Genomic DNA, 23,522 nt, shown 5'->3' with positions numbered 1-23,522 from the left:
ATCAAATTAACAATAACAACCTAAAAAAGTAAAAATCAAAATCTCAAACATAACAAATTAACAATAACAACCTAAATTAAAGATTAAAATTTCAACATAACAAATATAAGTATTTGACCAAAAATGTGATAAATACTATGCACCAATTTTATAAGTAAAAAAAAAAAAAGATTAAAAAAAGTGAGATAGTGGCGTTCAAAGATATACCTATATTTTCTTGTAATTAGTGAGTTTTGTAGGTTCTTGTTGAAGGAAAATTTCTATAAACACTCCTGTGAAAAAATAAACGGTTTGCATAGCCATAAATACTATTTTTTATTCATTCTGTTGAATTTGTGTATACCATTTCGCTGGATCATTTCCCAACAAATAAAATAAAAAGGGTAACTGCAATGATTGAAATAAAGATCTATTAGATTAAAAACACACACTTTTGTTAAGATAACAATTCTAAAATATTTAATGTCCAAAAGTAACCGAGTCTTGTTTGTTAAGATAAGTTCCAGTTAGCTAGGGACTGAATCTGATTATTACTTGCTTATCACGCCACAACATCATCCAAGTTCCAGTTGAATAGGATCTCATAAGTAACAACTTTATTTTCATTTTCTCCAATCCTTTCCCCCATCACGAACCAATTGATCCCATTCATTCTTCACATTCAGAGTACCTAATAAAAAGGCATTATACCTACGGAAATTTTTCAACAGTTTTTTTTTCCTTTCTATAATGGTATTGAGATTTGAAGTTATAATCACATACAAACTATACAAACCCGTTCCCACTAACCTAATCCTAGTAACTTTAAGCAAACAGCGGCATAAATTTAAGATAAAAATAAACAAAAGTTCCTTAAAACTTTTTGTAGATGCTCACAGCAACATGGTACCAGATGTCAAGACACAATTTGGTTGAAGATTGAGACCGATGAGAACTGCGATTAAAAATATGATAACGATGTAATGTTCTTCCTTTGAAACTGTTATCATCGCCAAGTCTGTTATTCTAACTTGAGCTGATTCATTTGACTCCTGAAATACAAAAAATAAATTATTAATAACAAGGAAAGTGGTAAATATCAAAAACAAAATAGTTGCACATATTCCTTATTGAGATGCACCTTTGGTTGAAGAGATTCATGCTTTAAGTCAGCAATAGCAGCAGCCAAATCAAGCATGGTAGACATCATCTCATCAACTATGGTTTTCAGCTCATTAATTTCTTTCTTCAATATTCTTATCTTCTAGCCTTGTATGGGCCAGTCCTTGATTTGTGAATCCCTGTGAATGTAATTAAACAAACAAAAGATTATACAAAAACAGTAAAATGGAATGGAACTAGATTCTAAAATTGCACTCACAGCACTGTAAATCCGTTTGTCAGCTTCACGTCCAATAATTTCACCATTAAGACTTGTCTTCAAGTTGTCAACCTTTTCTTTAAGGCTGGTGATTGCTGCTTCCTGATTCTCACATAAGAAATTAGAAACTCTTTCACACCCATATAACTAGGATTCATGAAAAGTCTTGTTATTACATTGGCCTCTGAGGTGGGCCCTGATTGCAGTTTTGAAACGCTGGTTTGCACCACTGTTTCGAGTCTAGAAAAACTGGACTTCAATCCGCGAATTTCCTTCTCTAGAGCGGAAGGCTTTTCCCAGTGAAGAACTTGGACTTCTTGTTCTATTTCTGTAAACTACACAAAAAGTAACAACAATTTTAATAGATACTAGTGCAGGCGTTATCATTGTTGGTGATCCCACGTAGCTAGTGATATAACCAAAATAAGTAAAGGACAATTCTCACCATTTAAAATTAGCTTTTGAGGTTGCATTAGACCTAAACTAATAATTATCGAAACAAAGGAAATTAAGATTTAAGAGAAATTATGCTTCACATACCAGGTTTTGGTCTTGCAATAGAGGTTGACTGAGCAAAGCAGAACCAGAATCAGAAGAAGAATGAGGAAGTAGGGGAAACAAGCTGTGGCCGTTTGCTGATTCTGCGCTTCCAATGTCCACAAGCTTAGTTTAGCTTAGCCAGAAACAAGCTTCTACTTAATTATAAAATGCCTACAAGTTTAGCAGAATTAAAGCTTTAACATTCAGGAAGAAAATTGTTGCAACTCAGAAAGATGTTATGTAAAATTATATATATTAACAGTTTTTATATGGAAAATCAATTGGACTTTCCTAGACGTCTTCTCTTCTTATTCCATCGCAATTTGCTCTCATGATTTTATTCAAGTGTGCTTTAATTTCCAGTAAATTAACAACTTTCTATCCCTATACTTGCTTTTTCAATAAATCTATCAAATTCAAAGGCAGGGGATGAGGCATCTCTCATGGCCTTTTTTAAAATAAAAGTATAACCTCTTTTTTTTTTTGTTAAATTCCAATTTTGATTCTTTATAATTTTAAATATGTGATTTTAATTCTTTTATTTTTTAAAATAAATAATTTTAATCTTTTCATTGGTTCACCGTCCAAAGTCAAGATTGACCGCTAGTTAACATGACATATTAGTATTGACGTGATAATCATATAAACTATTGACATAATATTTATATGACAACCAATTAAATAAAATAAAAACAAAAAAAGATGAAAGGAATTAATTAATGGTTAGTTAGCTATCCATATCACTCAATACTTCTCAAGTATAAATTAAAAGCTTGAGAATGAATCATGAACCCTAAGAAACAACTTTAACCTCTTTTTATTTTTGTTTATCTTGAACTTAAGTTTGATTTAATCTTGCGAGTAGTTTAATTTAGTAACCAATAATAAAAACTATGTGGATTTAAAATACTTTAAATTCGCCACATATTAGTAATGAATAGATAAAATAAAATACTATAAATATTTTTTATTTCATTTAAAAAAATAAATTTTATTTAATAGTCATATAGCTTTAATTACAAAGTTAATTATATAAATTAAAAAAGACTTAATCTCTACAATTTAGCTCTTTTTCGTTTTTTAGTCCCTATATTTCTTTTCTTCTAAAATCATCCCTATAAATTTCAAACATTTTGTATTTAGGTCCCTATTGCTAATCATCCCTAAAAAAATTTCAAACGTCACCATGTACATGTCAACATAACACCACATCAACAATAGTATCACAATCATCATTCTAGTAGGACTAAAAATGAAAATAAATAAAATTATAAAGACTAAAATGAAAAATGAAAAATACTGCAATTGAACCAACAAATTATGAACTATTAGTTTCCGTGGTTCAATTGTCGGGTCGATTTTTAAAAATTGAGGTTTACAATTTTACACTTCTCCAACCATCACATTTGAACATTTCTTTGTGGCATATAATTAATATAATTAAATAATCAATCTAATGATTTTGTAGACATGAAAAAAAGAAAGAAAAAAAGAAGAAAATGCACCTTGTGATTTTAGGCACTCATAAAATAATGTTTTTCAATTAATTTCTCAAATACATACACTTGCAAAAAAAAAATGTAATTACAAGAAAACATAGGCTGCAAATTAATTTTTAATCGCCAATGGCCTAGACAAAAATAATGGCAAATATAAGAGTGAAAGAAATTGGATAGAAAGGGGCATTATCCTTTTGTCAAGGAGGAAAGCCAAAGTTGGCTTTAGGCACAACAGCTGACATGCATTTAAGTTTTTTGGAGCAGCATTTCTCAACCCAGGCATGTGCTCAAAGAACTCTTCACAGATTGCTGAAGCCATTGCACAAGACTTTTGGTAAACATATTTCTCAACAAAATTAATTCCAAGGTGCTAATGCTGAAATGCCTGAATATTCTATTCTGTTCCCCCTTTTATTCTCAAATGAAGTAAATAAATAAATAATCAAACCCATTTGTCAATCTACAAACCTCATTCATCCAAAAACGGAAAGACAAAGTTCTACTATAATGAAAATATAAATAAACTCCATATCCACCCCTTACCGAATCCTTCACATAGAACCTCATCATTCACAAGTCAATCTAAGACCATTCCCAGTCAAGAACACTGAAACTGACATGGATGCTGTGGTTTGCCTCAAGTATCATCAACTTGTGAGTGAAAAACAAAACTGGGAAATGTAGTAGTGATATCTCTGCCAAGGAAACAATTTAAGTCAGATGTTAGATTCTAGAGCTTGATAAAATAAAATAGTCCCTGAGAAGGTAATCGTATTGGTGCCAAATCCAAATAGCTACCATTTAAACAAACTTGTAATATGAATATGAATGAACCATAAAGTTTACAATTTTACATGCATAGTCCACATAGGTCATGGGCATGTGTATATATTTTGCTTCTTTTTTTTTAATTATTCTTTTAATGATATGATATATTAGCAAGCAACTTCCAAACTTCTAAACTTCTAGTTACAGTTTTTATTTCGAAAGAAATATGTTAAGTTTCTTTCTTTTTCATTACCAACTTGAAAGTGGCAAACAACACACATGCAATTATGAGAAGTGTTGAGAATAAGAGGAGATAAGGGAAGAATACCATTTCCATTTTATTATAATTTCATTTTCTTTATAATAATAATAGTATTATCAACTAATTTTAAAAACATTTGAATCGGTAAGGATTTGAAACTTTGGCTATAAAAATGTGTTAAGAAAAACACCCCCTGTTCTCTTTATTAATAGTGTAGATTATAATTTTAATAGTAGGGTCTTGCTATCCAGTTTGAATTAGTAACAAAATCAATTCAGCCTAGAGGCACTGGCTAACGAATCAATAATAGAAAGTTTTTTTTCTTTATTGAAAATCGCATAGGGAATGCAATGGAATCATAGTAGGGGTGCATTAATAACATTTTTTTAATAAAAAAACTCATTTTTCATTCTTTTACTAGTGCCTTAGGTTACTGGTTAGCCTTTGCATTAATAATATTATGACTCATTTTAACACATCCAAATAAGCTTGGTAACATTTCCCTCACTTACCAGACAATTTCAAAATCCAAATTGTGGTTATTAACGGAAAGAAACTCACTTGAGATACTGAAGAGTCATATTTTTCAGAAGGGATGGATGCTGTAAGACAAGGTTTCGCCATTCTTCCTTGTCAATCTTCCCATCATGTTTGGTATCAGCTTCCTCAAATGTCTAAATAACTTAAGAACTATCAGTGACATACAGAGAAGATTATAGTAGCACAAGAATAAGGCTGACAAAAGGTTTACTATATTTAGCAGAGAAATTCAGTAGAACTTTGGACCAAATATGAGGAAAACATCACATTATTCACATAGAGTACACACAGCTGTCCAATTAACAGTTAACTAATGTGAGATACAATGAAGGATGAACATGCACCCAGAAAAAAGAACATGTGTAGTTACATTACAAAAATTAAACAGCTGGGTTCCAAAGTATGCATGCTTTGCATTTAATTGACATGCTTCATAATATTGCTTTTACTTCAACAGGCTTTCAAGAGACAAGATATAAATAATAAATTTCATAATTATTCTAACACAATAAAAATAGAAAGCAAGCAAAAAAGAAAAAAAAAAGTGCTTATAAAATGCTTCAATTATACAGTCTAGTAATGAACAAAAGATTTGATATGCAATTAAGTTATCAGATAAATGAAGCACCTTGTCAATAATACTTTCGATCACATCATCTGAAAGATTCATGCCAGATTCGGCTAGAGTGGCCACTACCATTTGTTTTACCTATACCCAAATAACATCAATCATCAATTCATATTACCAAATATAAGCTGCTATAAGAAACATATCATGTCAGAGTATGAAACAGATTTTGAGAAAAGAAACAATTTTTCGCACTACATTTCTAAAACATGATTTTAAATTCATTTGCAGTTAAATTCTAGGAGGATACTCAAGTTTTAAAGAGGCAAAAGAAAAAATAAAAGTAATGTGTAAATTTTGAATGCATAACTTCCGATGTTAAAGCTCCAAGATGAAAAAAATGGTTATTTTAACTCAGGTATAATAATTTAATGTACAATTTCATCTAGGTTGTTCTCAGTTCTCACATCAGTAACTGATAAGAACAATTTGTCAAATTCTGTTCCAAAAATAAGGTCATATACCTAAATATTACCAAAAACAATGATAAAGTTGTTGAATTCCCGAACAAGATATTACCTATAATTCAACTCTTTGTTTCTCCCAGTGTTAAAGCCTTTGGCCTTTAGATAAAGATGACCAATCAAACTTTGAAAACTCTTCAGCTAGACTGGTTTTCAATGCAGGGCATTGGACCACGAAAGTATTGAAAATACATATGCAGTGGGCTTAGAAAAACAAATTATGCAAGTTAAGGCTGATTCAAGTTACCAACAGATAACTCTATCCCTCATTGGTTGTAAGGAGACCCAAACAAAGTCAAAAAGTAGTCCTACATGGTGGGTGGACAAAACTTGATTTATTCAACATCACAAGAAAAGAAAATTACCTCCTGTCTTTCAATAAAACCTTGTTGTTTGAGATCATACAATTGGAATGAAACTGCAAAAAGGAAGAGTTGGGAATCCCCAACATATGCATTACTATCAATAACAAATGCATTAAGGAAATAAATAAACTACAGAAACAAAAAAAATGATCTAGCTCCCTTTACAATAAATGCCCTTCCCATTCAAAACCCAGATAAAACAGTAGACCAGATAGCTAAAGTCTTCTAAACATTTGTCATTCTTACACTCAATCTTATCATCAATTGGTGCATTGGGATGAAAGACAGAGAGAGCACGTGCAAACTCTTCAAAATCAAGTATCCCATTGTGCTTTGTATCAAACAAGTCAAACACCTACAGACAGTACAAAATCATGAACAGGACAAATACAAATTCTAAGGTTAACCCCATATGTATACGGTATGCAACTAACTTGTAATCAGATCATAAATATTACACAAAAAGAGTCATCCACATAATAAATCAATGATAAATACAATAATGGCATAAAATGCCAGATTTGTTAGCCCATATAGTAACATAGTTACATGTAAAACACATCAAACAGATTATAATAATGAATACAAAGGTAGTTGAAAAATTAATTTTACTACGGAAATTGAAAATATTATCCACAATTAACTATGTTTTTGGCGTTTTCATAAAAACAATACAAAAATATTTTTGGCTTAAATGTTTTTGGTCTCTCAAATTTAAGTCACTTTTGTTTTTTACCCTCAAATTTAAATTTACCTTTTTTAGTCCCTCAAAAATGTTCTTTTTGGTCTCTCTTACGGTAAAAAACTGCCATAAATTGTGCATCCAAACCGCAAAAAATCTGTTAAGAGGGACTAAAAAAACAAATTTTAATTTGGGAGACCAAAAATAAAAGTGACTCAAATTTGAGGGATCAAAAACATATTTAAGCCAATATTTTTTATATTGTTGTTTCTTTTTCCTCGGAATGAAAAATTAAAAAGCAGTTGGAAAAAGAAAAACAAGAAGTTAATGTTCTATGTACCCTATCTGCAAATAAGCTCTCTTTCTTGTTCGTCTTGAACAATGCCAACTGAAATTCTTCCTGCCATGGAAAATAAGGAAACCATCAAAACAAACAAAAAGACAATGTTTAGATAAAAAAATAAAAAGAGTTCTGAGTTTAACATAAAACATAATACACTTGCAAAGTTATGATTAAAAGGGTATTCTAGGAAGAAAGGCATTGTCCAGAAATGTTGAAAATACAAATATCAAAAGTTCATAACACAAGCTGATAGAAGGACAGAGCAAAAGATGATATAAAAAACCTTATTAATTAGTCCGTCATCAATCACTGCACTGCTGATCTTCTTGAACAATTCATACAGTGCTTCAATCTCACTTACACTAACTGTGTCAACAATAAAACACATAAATATCTTATTTTGTTAATTTCTTTCCTATTTTTTATGATTTTGATAAAAAGAAGAAAATTGAGAGTAAAAACAGATGAATATTCTATACTAGTGAATCAATTCTTAACAAGAGCCTCAATATTTGAACAATAAGGTTGTATAGATTCATTGCCATCTAACACCTAAGTCTTCAACGGCTTTCAACTGTTTCTATAGCCATTAAAAGGAAATAAAATGGTAATGTTGAAGTGAGCATCATTTCCCATTCAGATTGTACAAGTAATCAGTGTTTAATTATGAATCTCAGAATCTAATTGTATCCTAGAATATTTTACTTCTACCTTTATTATGTGATTTAACCCTCAATAATGTTTGACCACCATTTCTCGTTAATGGTCAAAGACATATATAACTAAGTCTTTTCCGCCATTGTCTTACAAATATTGTGGCAACCAAAAAGGGAAGATAGGGATGAAAAGAGAGATATGGGCACAATTTGACGCAAGAAATGGGTGCTAATTTAGAACTGCTAACAACAACGCTGAAATAACAATGAATAACTGGTCTATTGCTCCCTTGAAAAGTTCCTCACTCACAACATAAGATAGAAAGAAATTAGAGATATGACATACACACGGTCTCTCTTGCAAGAACTTCAGGATTTTCTAAACCTGTAGGTTGCTTTGACGAATCAGCATCACAACAATTTATCAGAGCAGCACACAAATGCTTTAATCCGTCTAGGCACTGCACCATTATCTCTTCCAGAAGTCAAAGCACTCCATACCTGAAATCCAGGAGGAAAGAAGGTAAACTAATTAAATGTCTAAATGTACAGATTTTTTTTTTACTTTAGTCGTTGATAAAGAAAACAAGTATGCAGAAGAGAGAACTCAAATTGATAAATCAACAGACATGTCAAATGCAAGACAATCATTTTGAGAGATTTATCAACATATAAAAGAAAATGAGTGCAGGTCAATTAAGTTTTATTATGCAGACATCTTCATGTGCAAACATACCTATAATGATGGTGCAAACAAGAAACGGGAGCAACACACAAATGACTACTATTTTTCTGGAGAAAATTGTAGATAACCAAGCCTGAACTTGTGCTTGATTTGACACAATGTTTGACAAGCAATACCACCGGCAATAAAGAGATTCAAGCCCGTGGTGACAACAAAAAGAAACATTTTCAATCTATGTTTCGAAGCCCACACAATTTAATGGATGAAAACCTTTTATTTCTCATTTCCTTTGAAACATATTTGTTGTTATTCAGCTCAGGACAAGAGGCATAGAAAAAGATTTGAAACAACTTTATCTAGATAAAGGAATCCAATTGTTTCCTTTCCAGTTTCCGCTGTGTCTGAGAAGAAGCTAAGGATAATGTAATACCACAAAAGCTTCTACAATTAGCATAACTAGAAGCATGTGTTTGCAGAAATGGCTGGCATTAATAATATTGTCAGCTATCCCAGTGACATTGCTCTAATGCAAGACAGCCACCTTTGTCATCACATTGCTTTAATCTTCACAGATTCAATAGTCTCTCAATCAACAACAGGAAGTAAATATGATATTCCATGGAACAATAAACTGATGTATATGAAAACACGGTGCATGCATAATATTTCAAAGCGGTATGTATCACGAAAATGTTTGCACCCTGTAGGAATCTATAACAAAACATCAACTTTTTGATGTTACCACTTTACCAGGAAACTTAACGATTCAATTAAAATTCAATATCAAACCTAAATAGACCAAGCATTCCATCCTCCACTTAAAATTTCCAAGCAGTGTGCGGAAGGAAAGTATTTCCACCCTCTAAAGAAAAGAGTTTAACAGTAATAGGTGCCATTACTACAAAATTTAGCAATTCAAGTATGATTCTATACCAGACCCAACAAAACAGATTCATCCTCAACCATGGAAAGCAAAAACGTGACATGGGAGAGAAATCTCACGAATTCAATCTCCCAATTGAATAGATTAGCCAAGTGATCACTTCCAAAACCGGCTAATCGAAAATCACAGTTTCAACAAATTCAGGGACAGTCGCACACTCTTTCACACAAAACATGGGAATTTTAGCTGGACATGCAACAACCAAGGGAAAAACAAAGCAACAATGTGACACAGGGCATGACCATGAATTTGCAGAACCCAAAAAGGTTTAATTTTAAACAGCATACAGACCGTGCAACGATAAACAGATACATCATCATTGATTATTGATTAATACACATCAAAATTAAAAATTAGGGATTCATAACTAGATCTACGGAGAGTAATTAAATAATTAAAAAAAAAAAACGGAACTTGAAAAGAGTTGAGGTGAGAGGTATTGAAATGAAGAAGTGGGGTTTACCTTTCAGAGAAAGAGGGAAAGCGAAGGAGAGTTGGAGTCAATATTCTCGGACATGTTTGTCTTTGAAAATTGTAATTGTAATATAGGAACAAGCAACGCAAGCATGCATCAAGGTGGGTGGGTTTTTGGTTTTATATATAATTGGGGGGATTTGATTTAAAAGCAGGTGAGGTGCAAAATTGAACAATCTTGTAACCCAAAATAACAAAACTGACTGAATTAATTATTATATTTATGGAAAGAATATTAGAATGAAAGAGCCATATTTCATATTTGAAGAGAAGTGAGTAAGAGGAATGGCCTCAAGTCATGCCATGGATGATTGATTGCACATGCACACACCTTCCCACGTGCCTCTTTCACTGTGCTTTCCATTTTCATGTTTAGCTAGCAACTATTCCTCCTTCAGTGACCAACTTTGTAAAATAAATAATCAAAATTTATGCATAATTAATTTTAGATTTAAATAAATATATTTCTATTCCTTTATATACTACAAATTTTAATTTTTAGTGTCGACAAAAGGAATAATTTTAAGCTTTTAAAAACGTAACTAATTTTGATTTTTTTAATTTATTTTTCTTTAAATATTTTTATTATAAGAATAACAATATGAGTACTAACTTTATAAATAAAACTATATAGTGTGCATGTAGGATAACATTGGCAAAATAGGTTTTCAATTAAATTAATTTTACAAATTTTATTTTGATAAAAATTGACTTTAAATACTATCATTTATATTTGAATGTTTTTATTTTAATGATAAATTAATAATAAAATTTAATATAAAAATTTCGATCCAATAAAAAATATTATCTTAAACTACTTCAACTCAAAATTAATTATAGACTTAAAATATATGTTATATAATTATATATAAGATAGTATGTTGAATAAAAGAATATAATATAAATATATATATATATATATATATATATATATATATATATATATATATATATTGTATAAATTAATACATTACTACAATTTATATAATAAAAAATAAATATATTGAATAGAATATACAGTAATATATTATTAATAAAAATTATTATGTTTATTTTGTTATTATTTATATGTTATTTAAATTAATATGTTACTTTATATTATATTTATTAATTTTTATTATATAAAATATGTTTGATAAGATTAACTGAAAAGTTAGTTGAAAGTTAAAAAATTAACTTATTAAATTATAAGATTATGATTATGTTTTATTAAATTATAAGATTATGATTATGCTTGACAATACATTTCAATTCATTTCTAGCTTTTTCAACTAATTAAAAAGTTTATTTGGCTATTTGATAAATAAATTTTTTTAATAACTTTTAATATTTTTTAAAACATTACATAAAATAATATTTTTTTAAATATTAATTTCTAACTTTTAATTTTTTATATTTTATTTCATTTTATTCTCGGTATATTTATTTAATTCTTTAGTTATTTTTTTAAAATAAATCATGATATTTTTTTTTGTTATTTTACGTTAAGCTACTTCAACTATTTTGTGAGGTTAAAATTTTGATATGACTCTATATAAATAAATTATAAAATAATAGTATTAAATTTAATATATGTATATTTTTATATCAAATGAATTTTTACTCTATATTTTTTTAAAAATAATCATTATCTTAAAATTTATTTACAAGAAAAGATTAAAAATTGTTTACATGGTTACAAAATTATATATATATATATATATATATATATATTACTTTACCAATCTCGATAGGCTCCTCTCTTTGCTAATTTTTTTCTTCACTCACTTTTGGGTCACACAAAGGCGACGGGTATGATAGTGATTTTCCTACATTCGACTTTCCAAACGAGTTGCAAAAGTGACTGCAAATTCAATTGCATTTGTAACATAATTAACATTGACCTCTTGGTTAAACAGACAATGTTATTTTTGTGTTATATTACATCTATATTTTATATACTTTTTATATCCTTTTTAATAATAAAATAAGAAAAACATTTTTTGATACATATGATCTCTCTTTGTCTCTCTTTATCAAACAAAAAGATGCAAAATAATAATGGTGTAAAAAAATAATTTCCCTACATACAACTCTTTAGGGAAAGAGGTAGTACAAAGGATTTATACATTGCTTACATTTATGACACGGTAAGAAAGAAATAATAAGAATTGAAGTTACAAATTGCAGACAGTGATTTTGTAGGAATTCTCCAAAGATTATTATTATTGTTATCATGGTGATCTCAATCTTACTTTTTGACGCCATGTTCTGATTTACTTCTTGCCCTTCTAATGATTTTTTTGGGGTCCAAGTCCACCTTGCCGCTTGAACTACTTGCATCTTTGACTCCCCTGGCCTTCTCAGACTGGGTCTCCTCAATGTCTTCTCCTCTTATAGCCATCTTTTTTTCCAAGTCCAAGGCCAACAACTTACCATCAGATCTTTTAGTTTTGTGGTGGTCCCTTTCTCTAATTTCTTCTCTATTGAATTCTTCTTTAGTTGTAGCTGTAGCTGGTCTATGTTTTGCTCCCAGCAGTATCTCATGTGGCTTTGGCAGTTTGTGACTTGTGGTTGCCTTAGAGCCTTTGTCTTGTTCAAAATAGAGAAGTTGCACAACGGTTCTTAATGGCAGAAGCTCGTTTTTTACTGCATGGGCACGCACTTCTGGGGACAATCTTTGGCAGTCTAGAATCCCACACAGGCGCTTCTTGTCTGCCTTGCTCAGGTCAGGATGTACCTGTTCAGTATAGAACTTAAATTACATCATAAATGCACCATAAAGATAAATCAAAGAATATATAAAAACTGGCCACTGAATTGGCTTCCCTTGGTATAGTCTTTGGAACATAATAAGCTGAATAATATGATACACTGTACTACAAAATATTTTTGTTCAAGTATACAAAATCAGTATGTACTTTTAGCTACTTAAATGTTAGTAAAATATATGCTACTTAAATGTTAGTATACAAACTGTTACATAGATAAGGAGGGCACAAATTAACTACACAAGTGCTTGTTAGTCCTTTTTACTTATATATCGATCAACTTTTTGACTTACTTGCATTCTAACCGTCTCTCCCCTCAAGTGACTCTCTTTCTGCTCATATGTTGCCTTGGAGAGATCTTTGTCTAGATCACAGGCCAACTATATTAACGAACTTGACTTCATATCTAATTCAAAGCTTTAGGCATTAATCAAACAAGAAGTTCTTCGCTCACACTTTACACTCATACATAGACTTATAATATTTATACATAAATTTAATTTTTGTTCAACAAAAGTTATATTCAGGGAAGTAATTCTTATATCCGTTAGTAAACGGTATTTTCTTAGTAGCGGTTGTCATTTTTTTTTCACGTGAAATATTCCAGCATTCAAGCAAGGGACGACGAAAATTAAACAAGTGACTGCAGGTGTTATATGGGTAGTTCACCTTAAGATAGATGCTAATTGATTGGTAGAGATCATCATGATCTTCCCGGGCAATACTGGGCACAGTTTCAGCAAGAGACACAAACTTTGATACCTGCATGTTGTCATCCCTTGCGACCACTTGAAGATAGGAATCGATGAGCTTGCCAACATTTCTGATTGATCTCAAAAAGTAGCTGTTATCCACAGCCCCAGGCGACATTCTTTTCCAAAGCTTCAAGAAAGTTTCCAACACTGCTAGAACCAACTCTGTATCATAATAATTCTGGTCAGAAGAGGATGTTGAAGGGTAAAGTAGGTCACTCACTGTTGCCTCTTCAAACTGTAGGCTGGCTCTTCTTATTAGTTCTGTTTTTGTGACCGATGAGACACCAAGGTGAATTGAAATGCTGAGAAGCCTAAACAAGAAGCCAACCGAAACAGACCCTCTATCGGCAGGAATCATGCTCACAATTGTTTCAAGAATTTTCCGGTTTTTCTCCTTAGATTCTTCTGTTTGAGATGCTGAACTGCCAGAACTTTTTATCTTCGTGAGGCCCGGTAGCCACCGGCAGGCATAGACATGCAAAGCTTCTCCAATAAGCTGCGGAGGGAGCACATAGGTTGATCTAATAGCCATGATTATGCACCTGAAAAGATCTATGTCAAGATCAGAAACATCCTCCGTCCACCAATCCTTTGGCACAGAGTGGTGCTGTTTTTTTGTGTAACCTGGCCTGGTGTAGGTGTAGGACCATTTGACCTGAACAGAATCATCGTTTATAAGCTATAAAAAAATTATATTAAAAATGTCACAGAAACTTAAGAAAGTTTGATGGATCTGAGTTCTTGACCTGTGGTGGGGGCGTGAGAATTTTCTCAATAATTGAATCAATGCACTTTCTAACAATACCAAGATTCTCAGACCACTCTGGCAACGTAGCAGTAGTTTGAAGCGTGGCAATGGAATCCTTCCAACCTTCAAGAATGCATGAGTTGAAGAAAGACTCAAGTTTGCCTACAAAGTTTCCCTTCTCAATGGAATCATTCATTCTAAGGAACTTGGCAGCACAGAGAGCGGATACAAAGTTATGGGCACTTATGTTGATTGCAATTCCGTAACAAAACTTGGCACAGAGTTCAAAAGCGTCTTCTCCTCCAGGTATATCATGAAGCTCTAGAGAGACACTCTCAGAATCACTTGTATCACAGCAAAACCTTTGTAGGAGGCCACATTTTGGAAGAAGCGGAAACTGCAGCTAAAAAGAGCAGAATTATAGATGAACCAATGATTAAATTTGGATTTATCTTTTCACAAACACCACAGCATTTTCATTCAAAGCCCAATACCTTGTGTAACAAATAAGTAATATCATTGATTTGTATCACAAGGTCTACAACTATCTCTGATATCAGAGTCCTGCATTATGAGAATACATCTTAGTTTGTAAAAAAGTTGTATGTAGATTTTTTTACCAAAAAGGTTGCTGCAAAGGATAAAATACCTGGTAGCTTGTTCAGTGTAGAAAGTATCTGCCTTTGTTCCAAGTTTCATGAACTTCATTTTTATTTGTTGTTATGAATACCAAATCGTCAAGAAGAAAATCTCTTTAAAACCTGCAAGTTCAGAAGACTACACCTTGAACGACACTACAATAGATCTCAATCTCATAAAGTCATAGAGAAAGAGAGAAAGAGCAGAAGTCATTGATGTAACCCTCTCATAACTAAATCCAAAGGGTAATGTCATGATGCATGACCATGAAACAGCAAAATACGGAAGCACCAACTTAGATTTCTTCATTTCAAGCAACGGGATGAAGGACATGGAAATCAGAAATCACTATACATGAAGGTAGAAGAATATGACATGATATCCTGTCCTGGTCGCTGTGTCGGTTATGAATGAGAAAAAAACACTAAATAAAGGAGAAAGAGAGATTTGCAACAAGACTTTACCTCAAGTTCTGCCACTTAACCTCATTGATTTTTATATACAATCCTGAAATCCCTTCAATTCATTGAAGATGATGTCCTCCACATATTAAAGAAGAAGAAAAAAATAAACTACCAAATTCGAGTTTATGCCGTAACAATTGCTTTGAGAGTTCTTGCAGAATGGCATGCACTTCTGTTTCTCTCTATTCTATGGTATACCTTTGGAGGTTGCTTCAACCGTTGAAGTATAATAGAGTTGTAGGTGAAGTTTACTAGAAGTCTTGCGAATGCGGAATCCTCTCACTGGCTAACATCAGGGTTCAGATTTTTCTACCTCTGTAGTTCAGTTCCTGACACATGTAACACAAACTGAACAACATGAAAATTTGGTAAACGTTGGCAGATATTCTTACGTTACTCATACGATCGAATACGATAATAACGAATTAGCGATGTAGTTTTTGTCCCAAAATTATAGAATATAATAATAAAAGGAAGCTGAAATTGGGAAAGTGTAACTTATAATTATTAATTATGTTAAAACGTTGACTCTTGCCATAATATCCTTGCATGACTTGATTCCTAGCTACAGTAATTCTTTAAGGGTATTGTTAACTAGTATATTTAGAGCATTAGTTAATGTTCTAAAAAGGAAAAACATTCATGGTAAAAATCATAGAAGAATGCAAAAATAATTATGAGCAACGCATATTTTTTGTTTTTTTAATAAAAATATCTATATAAGTTTATTAACTTTGAAAAACTCAAACAATACTCTAAAGTAGAATGGAGCCAGTAGCATATATTTTGGGTATTGAATAATCCAACCCCACACAACTTAATAATAATAGCAAATGAAGAAAGAAGCAGCACCACGGCAGAAAATGCACTGAGCATGCATAAACATATATGATTACCTTGACAGTTGGGGCTTGGCCAGAGAATGGAGAGTGGTAAAGCATGTTTATGCCATGTTTGGAAGTTGGGAATTAAGTGTTAGGTGAGCCAACATAAATGATTCGAGCTTTTACATTACAGTGGCTCAGATTTGGCTCTAAAGTAGAGTATGTATATAAATCCGAAACAGATATATACTAATACACACCCCAACCAATCTCTTTAGAAGATATACTTTTGATTCCATATATAAAGATACGTGGCTTTGTCCAGACAATGATATGAAAATCCGAGAGAAAGGGATGCACCGGGCTAAAAACTAATGTTACCAAATTAAAGCTTCCTAACCGAAGGCAAATAATACTGATATTTTCTTGTGCATGTGGCTACTTTGTTAAGTCACTTTCGCCGTGTCTCTAGAGAATTTTGATATATTAACCAATGTACTCTTTTTTTTTTTCAGTTTAAACCTATAATAGACCTAGAGTACTGGTCCATTGCTATGGTCATCTCAATTATCTTATTCCCCATTAAGCATATAGGAATCAAGAAAGGTGGAAGCCAACCTTTTCTCCTTTCTTCAATTTGTTTCTCTTTTCTTTTCAATTTTAGTCAGGAATTACTGAAAGAGTACAGTACAATTTATTTCATAAAGCTATCCTAGCATTCACGTTTTGTTTTGAGATTTGATTCAAATTTTAAATTATTTAAAAAATACTTAATTATATTTTTAATCCTCAAATATTATGATTGTACGATTTTAATCTTTCATATCTCAATAAAACCTTTTTAGTTTTCTCTATTTACAATTACGTTTGTTCATTTTGATTTCATCTAATATTTAATAGATGCGACAAACTGGACATGACATAATACTAACTAAATATTCCAGCTAAAAACACATAATATTTGAATTGTAATTTGCATAAAAGAGTTCTCTAACTGTATTCATTTAATTGATAATACTTGTTGGTAAATTATTATTTTTACGACAATAATAAACAAAGAAAGTAATGTCTAAAATCACAATTAAACAAAAAAAGTAATACTTGTTGATAATACTTGTTGGAAGGACATGACTGTAAACGAGAGAAATCTTGAAGATCCAATTGTCACAAGTAAGAAACCAGGTTTTGTGGCATGGCACTTATTGTTATTGCTTTCAACTAGACAGAGGAATGAGAAACAATTCATGTTTTTCTTCCAAATAAGATTGCATTCGAAGCCTAGCCATGGCACCTTTTTCATATAGGCAATTCTCACAGATCCCAATTCCATGAAAACTAAAATTCAGAAAAGTGTATGGTTAATGTCAGCTAACTTTGCTCTATGCTGAATCAATGCAATCTATTTTTATAATCTTTGATGGCATTCAATAAGGTGTTTAGCCATTTATGTGGACGTTCTCTTCATCTGTAATTCATAATTAATTCTCTGCAGTTACCCTCTGTCATCCCCACTGCAAGGTTTTTATCATTTACTTTTGTCCCTTTTCTTTTGGAAGTTTTTAAGCAGAACCTACAGTGTTCCTTTTTTATTTCATAAAAATTTTATTACCCTCTGGCAAAAGTATTCTTCATCTTTAAAACTAAATGAAAAAGCAACTTTAAGTTTTTTATTGATTAAGGAGCCATAAGTCAAAACATAATGCTTTAATTAAATACTAACTTATACCATATCACATATATATTAATGTCTCTTACACTATAGTCTATAAACTCTACACTGACAGTAAAAAATTACATCAAACACCAAAGAAAGGGAATTGGAAATGTCTTGAGAATTTAAAAGAGTGAAGCAAGAAGAGCACATACCTGTTGTTATATTATTGGTGTTACTGATTGAATCTTAGGAAGCAGAAAAAGGTTTACAATTGAAAAGGCTGCATAGTTTAGAAGTAGCTGTAGTGTACAAATTGAAGAAAGTAGATGAAACAGCATCAGTAACTGAACTGAAGCTAGAGAGATACAGTGGCCTTGCACCAACGTACAAGAACATGCGAAACTGAAAGTTGAGTGCTTTAGTAGTAGTGTTGTGCAAGTAATCCTCAGAGAGAGAGAGAGACGGGGGAATAGGGTGTGTCTGTAACTTATGCTTCGGTTAGAAACAGCCAGGGAGACACCAACTAAAGAAAAATGAGTACCACAATGTCTCCTAACCAAGTGTTACGGGGTACAGGGAGAAAAGAGAGAGAAGGAGTGGTTCGTTGGGATTAGTCAACATGGTAATGTATCAAAAGCATGTCGTGATAAATTCATTGAATAGTAAATAGAATGGAATAGAAGAGGGGGGGAAAAAAGACATGGGAAAAAAAATGAAAATAAATAAAGGAGGAAGCAGTGTCTTTTCCTTCTTCACCCAACAGCTTGAGAATTGGTGCTCTATGATTGAATTATTAAAAGCATGCAGTGCAAGTGGGCTATGACTTTGGAGTGCTCCTATACTAATTGAAAAGAAGCTTGTGTGGGGCCAAGTCTCTGCATAGATAAAAGATCCTCTATGCATTCCTCATCATGCTTCCCCCCACTAATCCTTGCTTGAGATATTATTCTATTTTATCTTTTTCAAATTAAGAGTTAAAAATTAATTCCTTAAAATATTACTCTTTTCATTTTAACTAAATTATACATCTTAAAAAATAATTAATTTAGTTAATTATATTAAATTTATTAATTATTTTTATTATTATTTTAAAATTATTCTTTTTTTATCTACTTAATAAAAAATATATATATATTTAGAAATTAATTTTTTTATAAGAAAAACAAATAAATTTTAAAAAATAATCTTATAATAAAAGAAAAAAAATCTGATAAAAGAATTGAGCTATTTTAATTAATGTTATTTTACATACATTAATCGAATCTGATCCCATACTTAAAATATGATTATTTGTGAACCATATTATATGGTATTGGCGAATATTCTTCTATAAGTCCAATGGTGTTCATATGCATGTCGAGCACGTGTCGTGTCCTATGCCGTTGGTTACATCTTCCTGATGACGGGATTGGTCTGACTTGTGTGTTGGTTGTTTTGGAGGCCAAACACAGACAATCACTTCTCTTTATCCTCCGTGATTAATCCTTCATGCGTCTCTAAGTTCCTGTTCATTCACTCGTGCGTCAACCCTTTGGGGACCCAGATGATTCTCTGTCATTCACAAGCAACCCCACCAATCCATTCAATCCCTTTGCCTCAACCAAGATGTCCTATCTATTTATGACTTAATAGCCTCTTATAGAATAAGCTGCTAGCTAGGAAGATAAAAACAATGGGTTTGGTATCTATTGGTGTCAATCTTAAACACCTAGAATCGAATGTACATAAATAACACATCATGTGTCCATATATCTATATGTATATGTAAAATAAGTTCAAAGCAATTAATTTCCTTAGTGGTCCTACCAAAATGATGCCATGACTAGGAGATGACGATGGCCATGATGAGCATCATGATCTCAATAACATGATCATGATCATAGAGATCTTTATCATCATTTTCTTCCGGGTTTCTTAATTAGATTTTGTTTTTATTTTGAGTATCCAAACTAATCTTTAAAAAGGAGGGAAAAGTGAAGCCGACCATGTGCCTTTAGATGAAGATAGTCGTCTTCTGACAGTCCGATGCCAATACATATTGTTCATTCTGTGTGCAGAACTTTAATTGATGTGCTTTTTTGCGTCTTAACCTTTCTCATCAGCCATATATCCCTTGCATCATCATAAAAGTTTATAAAAGGAAAACTTTCTAAATATATTTTTATTCGTGATTTATTGAGTCATGCTGTGGATATACATGCATTATTTAAATTTTAGAGGGATGAAAGAAACTCCCCGACTTTTGATGTAATACTCAAGACTTTTTTTCTTGGTTAGATTTCTTAATTTATATCCGAGAAGAGATCTTCCTACCCGCAGGTTTTAAATCCGTTGATTACCTTTATCATGTCTTTGAGAAAGGGAAACTTGGAACTTTTTGTTACATCAAGTGAAGCTGTAGTAAGATATACTAAAACAGATGATCGAGACATAATTAATATCTATAATTATCAATAAATTACTATCACTTCTCCTAAAAAAATTATTACTACTACTTTCTCTAATTACGTTTTTTTTCAACTAGTTTTATATAATGTCAATTTAATAAAACTGAAAATTATCACCATATCACAACATTATGCATGCGTATACATTAATTATCGTAATTTGTCATAAATAAATTTGTCTAGTTTTGCCTGCTCCTCACACTTTAATTTCTTAAAATAAATAAATAAATTATTATTTTTTTGTATGAGGAATTCAAAAGAGAGAAAGAATTATACATATGGTTTTCAATCCAATTCAGATTGTGGAAGTATCGAAGTGACTTAAGAAGAAGGTAGAAGTTACTTAAGTAGGGTAAAGGAAATGACCCGCCACCATTTTTTTTGTTGCTAATTTGAAAGGTAGCGAGTCACTACACCTAACTTACTTTTTTTCAAGCTACTAGCTATACTCCTATAGCTTAATTACCAATACATTTTCTTAGCAAATTGCAGTAAATTTTGTGTCAGAATATAAATACTAGTACTGGTATACAGTAAAAGAAGAACAGTCGTAAAGAGGCTAGCTATTATTTAGACGTAAATTATTGCCTTTGATAAGGATGCAAATATAGATGTGTGTTTATCGTAAGGAGGAAAATTTGTTACAAAAGCGGTTAATTAGTTATGATTATGTCTGGGTTAGTGAAGTGGGGGTTGAAAACTTGAGATTTAAGAAAGCAGGTCTTCACGTATGAATGATGGTCATGCGTGGCTTTTGAGCAATTTGAAGACATGGTGCAAGCATGAAACATAAATTGGTCTAGACATGATGAATAATGCCAAAGACATGCGAGTGTGTATATGTGAATCCAGTACCAGTGCGTAATAAGTATGGGTTGGAAATCCTTTAATTTGCTTGAAAATGGGCGTAGTCAATTCATACTCCATCACATTGGACCTACTACTACCCATTCCATTCCACGTTTGAGTAGTCAAGTTTAGCTCTTCCCCAAAAAATTTCCCTACATTTTGGTTCTATTTGTTTGACTAATGGGCTTCATTGAATGCATTGGTCCTATTTGGTTCCCTTGTCCAAGAATCTTGTTGCATATCCTGCATTCTCAACTTTGTCAGATATTGTGTATTATTTTACAAACAAGGACAAAATAATATTTCATATCCTACTTATTCCGTTGAGCTCATATTTATAAAGCTAGCCACGTTTTGTTCTTAATTTCAAATAACTAAAATTTACCTTTTCGTTATCTATAAAATAAGGAATATTGATTAATATATATGTCTAGTCCAATTAATTGAACATGAGAGATAAATTATTGTAAATTTCATAATGTTTATCTTTGATTTTTATAAATAAAAAGTAAGAATGCTCGTGATACCATTTGGTTTATTTTTTTTATTAAAAATTCAGAACAAAAATGAAAAAGCATATTCACTTACACATTATTTAATGTATAAATTAATAACATACTTTTAAAAAAAAATTATTTTTAAAATAAATTACTCTATAAAATAAGTATTGAATTTATATATGTTATTTATTTTTTAAAATATAAAATTATAAAATTTGCATCTACCAATGTTAATATCATATAATAGTTTGTTTAATATTGATCAATCTTTAAGATTAAATTTAAGCAATTAAAAGTGAAAAAAATGTTAAAGGAATATTATACCCTTATATTTTATTACAGTAAATATTTTATTTTTTTTAATATCTTTTTATTTATTTACACTTCATGTCACTGATGTTAAAATCATCTTTAATTAATCTAAAATTTTAAACACTTTAAATTTATAGTTTTAATATTTTTTGCAGTATTTATTATTTTAGTCAATAAAAAAATTACTTAATTTATTTTTATTCAATTGTAACTGTTTATATTCATAAGATGTTTCTCTCTGATATTTATTCAAATTAAAAACATGACTGTACTTTTTACTTAAAAAATGAAAAACATGCAGTTTAAACTAATCATTACAAATTCTCATCCACAATGCATGCAAATTTAAGCAAAACCAAATTGACATAAACACACTGCATTACACCTGAAATGCGAATGAGTTTTGGGTGTATATATAATATATTTTCAACCATATTGTTCATTTCTTCTAAGATTTCAGATAAGAAAATATAAATCAATATATAAAAATTACAAATAAGAAAAGCTATTAAAAGTATTTTGTTTTAGGAATGCATGGATGACAATTATTCCATTGGTATTTATATGATTGAAAAAAGCCATCAAATATGCCCTTCAAGAGTGACATAAATCAAAACTCATGTTTCATACTATCATATCATGATATGAATTTAAAGATGTTCGGAATAACGAGAGAATACACCTATATATTAATCTGAACTCACTTTTAAAATATCATTCATTCTCAAATACTCTCCAAGTACTCATTTTTTAATGCAAAGACATTAAATTATAGGCATATAATTTATTATTATATTTGATTTTTTATGTAATAAACTAACATTGTATAATAAAAACCGTATCATACAGCTCAGTTTAACCCGGTCTAACCCATTTTTTTTACCAAATCAACCATGAAAAATGGTTATGACATTGAATCAAAGCTAGATTTTATGGTTTAGCAATTAATCATACTAGCCGGTTTGGTCCAGTCCAAACCAAACCATGATATAAAAAAAACCACTTTTTTACGAAAGTTTTCCCCATGATGGGATTCTAATGGATCTTGCAGGTTGCTGCTGAGGAAGCAATTATGCAAACATAACTATGGGAACCAGTGGGCTGTGGGAAGATACCTCCTGCAATCATGGAATACTTTTCCCAATTTCCCTGAACTCGCAGTGAGTAGATATGTTATTTTTATTTGTTATAGTGATGAATTAATGTAGTAACTATCCACTACTTAAAATACTCTAGAAAGCATCTTATACTTGATATTGAAGGAAATAAAAGTGAATAGGTGGAGAAGAAAAGGGACAACACTCTATCTTCCCATAGAAACTTGATTTAATTTCTCGGCTTGTCTTAGCTTGCTTGCAAAAGTACCAGGTG

The 23,522-nt window shown here is 31.1% G+C and overlaps 2 protein-coding genes and 1 long non-coding RNA gene across 11 annotated transcripts; all 3 read right to left on the bottom strand.

Moving 5' to 3' along the window:
- Window positions 1-699: 699 nt before the first annotated feature.
- On the bottom strand, window positions 700-2,354 carry LOC102669232 (uncharacterized). Its single transcript, XR_415325.3, has 4 exons — window positions 1,901-2,354; window positions 1,361-1,695; window positions 1,121-1,280; window positions 700-1,031 (listed from the first exon to the last, which is right to left on the bottom strand). It is a non-coding gene; the product is annotated as an uncharacterized lncRNA (long non-coding RNA).
- Window positions 2,355-3,425: 1,071 nt separating this feature from the next.
- Window positions 3,426-10,523, bottom strand: LOC100800868 (calcineurin B-like protein 3). 3 transcript variants are annotated; one of them, XM_003529635.5, is made up of 9 exons: window positions 10,199-10,523; window positions 8,454-8,608; window positions 7,735-7,817; window positions 7,449-7,508; window positions 6,673-6,781; window positions 6,427-6,479; window positions 5,598-5,678; window positions 4,991-5,103; window positions 3,426-4,094 (listed from the first exon to the last, which is right to left on the bottom strand). In XM_003529635.5, exons 2-9 carry the CDS (start codon window positions 8,575-8,577, stop codon window positions 4,037-4,039), a joined length of 681 nt encoding a protein of 226 aa, XP_003529683.1. In that variant the 5' UTR covers window positions 8,578-8,608; window positions 10,199-10,523; the 3' UTR covers window positions 3,426-4,036. The 3 variants fall into 3 exon arrangements, with proteins under 3 accessions (XP_003529683.1, XP_006584112.1, XP_040873412.1); XM_006584049.4 differs by having other exon boundaries at window positions 8,493-8,608; window positions 10,199-10,463; XM_041017478.1 differs by lacking the exon at window positions 10,199-10,523 and adding an exon at window positions 9,795-10,101.
- A 1,732-nt stretch (window positions 10,524-12,255) lies between these two features.
- LOC100800331 (BTB/POZ domain-containing protein At5g47800) lies at window positions 12,256-18,799 on the bottom strand. 7 transcript variants are annotated; one of them, XM_041017450.1, is made up of 7 exons: window positions 18,256-18,799; window positions 15,566-15,913; window positions 15,112-15,223; window positions 14,957-15,026; window positions 14,461-14,865; window positions 13,629-14,369; window positions 12,256-12,943 (listed from the first exon to the last, which is right to left on the bottom strand). In XM_041017450.1, exons 3-7 carry the CDS (start codon window positions 15,168-15,170, stop codon window positions 12,440-12,442), a joined length of 1,779 nt encoding a protein of 592 aa, XP_040873384.1. In that variant the 5' UTR covers window positions 15,171-15,223; window positions 15,566-15,913; window positions 18,256-18,799; the 3' UTR covers window positions 12,256-12,439. The 7 variants fall into 7 exon arrangements, with proteins under 7 accessions (XP_040873384.1, XP_014633766.1, XP_014633768.1 ...); XM_014778280.3 differs by having other exon boundaries at window positions 15,566-15,894; XM_014778282.3 differs by having other exon boundaries at window positions 14,461-14,859; window positions 15,566-15,894; window positions 18,256-18,798.
- Between the last annotated feature and the right edge of the window lie 4,723 nt (window positions 18,800-23,522).

This window comes from Glycine max, chromosome 7 (assembly GCF_000004515.6).
Source record: "Glycine max cultivar Williams 82 chromosome 7, Glycine_max_v4.0, whole genome shotgun sequence".
Lineage (NCBI taxonomy): Eukaryota > Viridiplantae > Streptophyta > Magnoliopsida > Fabales > Fabaceae > Glycine > Glycine max.
This window is presented reverse-complemented; position numbering and strand designations above follow the sequence as displayed.

Coding starts and splice junctions, on each gene's coding strand:
- LOC100800868 (XM_003529635.5), bottom strand. CDS start 8,577: ATGGTGCAGTGCCTAGACGGATTAAAGCATTTGTGTGCTGCTCTGATA. Junction 7,509..7,734: donor ATGACGGACTAATTAATAAG/GTTTTTTATATC, acceptor TTTCCATGGCAG/GAAGAATTTCAGTTGGCATT. Junction 6,782..7,448: donor AGAGCTTATTTGCAGATAGG/GTACATAGAACA, acceptor TACTGTCTGTAG/GTGTTTGACTTGTTTGATAC.
- LOC100800331 (XM_041017450.1), bottom strand. CDS start 15,170: ATGAAGTTCATGAAACTTGGAACAAAGGCAGATACTTTCTACACTGAA. Junction 15,027..15,111: donor TACACTGAACAAGCTACCAG/GTATTTTATCCT, acceptor CTCATAATGCAG/GACTCTGATATCAGAGATAG. Junction 12,944..13,628: donor CAATTAGCATCTATCTTAAG/GTGAACTACCCA, acceptor ATGTAATTTAAG/TTCTATACTGAACAGGTACA.